Below are 2,496 nucleotides of genomic sequence, written 5' to 3'. Positions count from 1 at the left end.
GCGCCTGCACATGCTCAGTCGTTCCTGGCACAGCAGCGGCTGGCTACCAATGCTCGCCGTGGGCCCCTGGGACGCCTAGCATACTTGAACATGCGCCCCGCTGACAAGCATTGATGGACCTCAGGATCCTGTCCACCCGCCCAGCCAGTCGGGGCTTAATCCTAGATCCCCCCAACTCCCCCAGGGCTCAGCATCATGCCTGGGTCAGCTGCTTGAGAGCCTTGAGGTCATGACCTGTGCCTTTTGTCTCCCTGGTGAGACAAGCTACAGGACAGGGCGGGAGGCAGGTACGGGTCTGTTCTTTTTAGCAATGTGACTCTTACCCTTAATATTCTTCCTGAGGCTAATGAGCCGCCAGGATAGAGAGAGTGATTTTATATTTGAGAAGAAATATAATAAAGATTTTCAATCTGCCCTGGCTGGACTCTGGGCACTGAGATGGGGGAGAGAATATGGGTCCAGGACTCAGACCACTGCTTTTTAAGAAAGGCCTGGCTTGTGGTCTTACTAAAGTGTGAATGACTGATAGTACCCAGTGAGAGGTGAGAGTCAGATTTGCGTTTGTGTAACTGTGCATGTGTGCTGGTTGTTTTTTTTTTAAAATATATTTTATTGATTTTTTACAGAGAGGAAGGGAGAGAGAGATAGAGAGTTAGAAACATCGATGGGAGAGAAACATCAATCAGCTGCCTCCTGCACATCTCCTACTGGGGATGTGCCCGCAACCCAGGTACATGCCCTTGACTGGAATCGAACCTGGGACCTTTCAGTCCACAGGCCGATGCTCTATCCACTGAGCCAAACCGGTTTCGGCTGTGCTGGGTTTTAAAGAAGCTTCAGACAAAAATCCCTGCCTTATGAAGCCATTATTTCCAATGAAGGGAGACAGACAATAAAGGAAATAGATAAAATTTTATGTGAGAAGTGCAATAGAGAAAAATAAAGCAGACAGAAGTGATGGGGATGCAGGAGGTAGACTGTGATTAAAAAATTTTTTTATAAGTATTTATTTGAGCCCTCGCGGGTTTGGCTCAGTGGATAGAGTGTCAGCCTGCAGATGGAAGGATCCAGGGTTCCATTCCAGTCTAGGGCACATACCTTGGTAGCAGGTTCCCTGGTCCTGGTTGGGATGCATGCAGGAGACAACCAATCGATGTGTCTCTCACATCAATGTCTCTATCTCTCCCTCTCCCTTCCACTCTGTAAAAATCAGTGGAAAAATATCCTTGGGTGAGGATTAACAACAATAGCAAAAATAATAATAATTTATTGGAGCCAAATTGACAGCATGATGGGGAGCAAGATCTCAAATGCTCCAGGAAGTGGGGATTTTTAATAAAAGGCCAGCAAAAGAAGTCTAGCCAAGGAATTGATATAATTAAGCAGAGACCTGAAGGTAAGTAAGGAAGGGGCCATGTAGGTATCTGGGGAAGAGCAATCCAGCCAGAGGGAACACCATGAGATGAGACCTTGCTGGGTGGGTTAGAGGGAGTGTGGAGTGAGTGAGGGGAAGGGAGGAGGCGAGGGCAGGGAGGTTGCTCAGGGCCTTGTGAGCTGCGGAGAAGACTTGAGCTTTTATCCTAAGTGCGGTGGGAGTCACGGAAGCGTGTTATCTAATTTGGGTGTTCATAGGCTCCCCTTGGCTGCTGTGGGAGGAACTGCCGGGGGGGTTAAGGCCAGAGCTGGGAGACTAGGGTGGAGGTCACTAGTCCAGCTGGGCGGGTGCATAACAGTGGTGGGGGCCCTAGAGGAAGGAGAAATGGTTGGGATCTGGATACAGTTTGAAGACCAAGCCGATGAGATTTGCTGCTGGGTTAGTGTGGAGGGTAAGAGAAAAGAGTTGAAGATGACTCCAGCTTTTAGCCTCATTATCTGGACGGACAGAGCCAACAGAGAGAGGTTGGGGAGCCAAAGGGGACTGGTTCTGGGACCTGTTATGTCCGAGGTGCCGGAGAGATCCCTACATGGAGACATGAGAAGACAGTTGGATCTATGGGTCTAGAGACGGGAGGGATCCTGTGTGGACATCTAAATACAGAGGTCGTCAGCAGATGATTGAATTAAGACCAGGAGCACTAAGAGGGTATGTGAGAACTCAGGGACTTGGCGTAGAAAGATTGCTTGTAGAATCATAAATCGAGGCTGGCAGCAGGAAGCTGTAGTCCCGGGACTGTGGCTGGTACATGAATGAATGAGTAAAGTGTGCACTGATGCGGCCATTTCAGAGAGCAGACTTTGGAAAGAAGTGGGCAGGGCGTCATGAAATAACCTGGAAATTTACTAAAATCAGACTTAGCATAATGCGTGGCAGGAGAAGTCAGACTAACAGCATTTGAGTAGAAACCACTAACACTTTATTGAGCACCTATTATGTACAAACGCCTTAAAGCTGTTATTTCATTCCCATCCTCACAGCTCAAAGAGGTAGGCACTCATATCTCCATTTTAAGGAAACAATAAAGGCAGGACACACATAGGGCCCTTGGGGAGGGGCAG

General features: G+C 48.5%; 2 protein-coding genes across 2 annotated transcripts in view; one reads left to right on the top strand and one right to left on the bottom strand.

The window, feature by feature from the left end:
- HOOK2 (hook microtubule-tethering protein 2) overlaps positions 1-415 on the top strand; it is a 37,211-nt gene extending 36,796 nt beyond the window's left edge. The window contains 1 exon segment of the mRNA XM_015566877.1: positions 1-415. This exon segment is cut by the window's left edge and continues 10 nt beyond it. Coding sequence (XP_015422363.1) covers positions 1-114 — 114 coding nt within the window. The 3' untranslated portion in view covers positions 115-415.
- Positions 194-2,496, bottom strand: part of BEST2 (bestrophin 2) — a 6,497-nt gene continuing 4,194 nt past the window's right edge. The window contains exon 9 of the mRNA XM_006768224.2: positions 194-264. Within this exon, the coding sequence (XP_006768287.1) occupies positions 194-264 (71 nt within the window). The remainder of the gene's footprint in view (positions 265-2,496) is intronic.

Source organism: Myotis davidii, unplaced genomic scaffold, assembly GCF_000327345.1.
Source record: "Myotis davidii unplaced genomic scaffold, ASM32734v1 scaffold543, whole genome shotgun sequence".
NCBI classification, from domain to species: domain Eukaryota; kingdom Metazoa; phylum Chordata; class Mammalia; order Chiroptera; family Vespertilionidae; genus Myotis; species Myotis davidii.
Note: the sequence above shows the minus strand (reverse complement) of the source record. Positions and strands in the feature narration are given on the sequence as shown.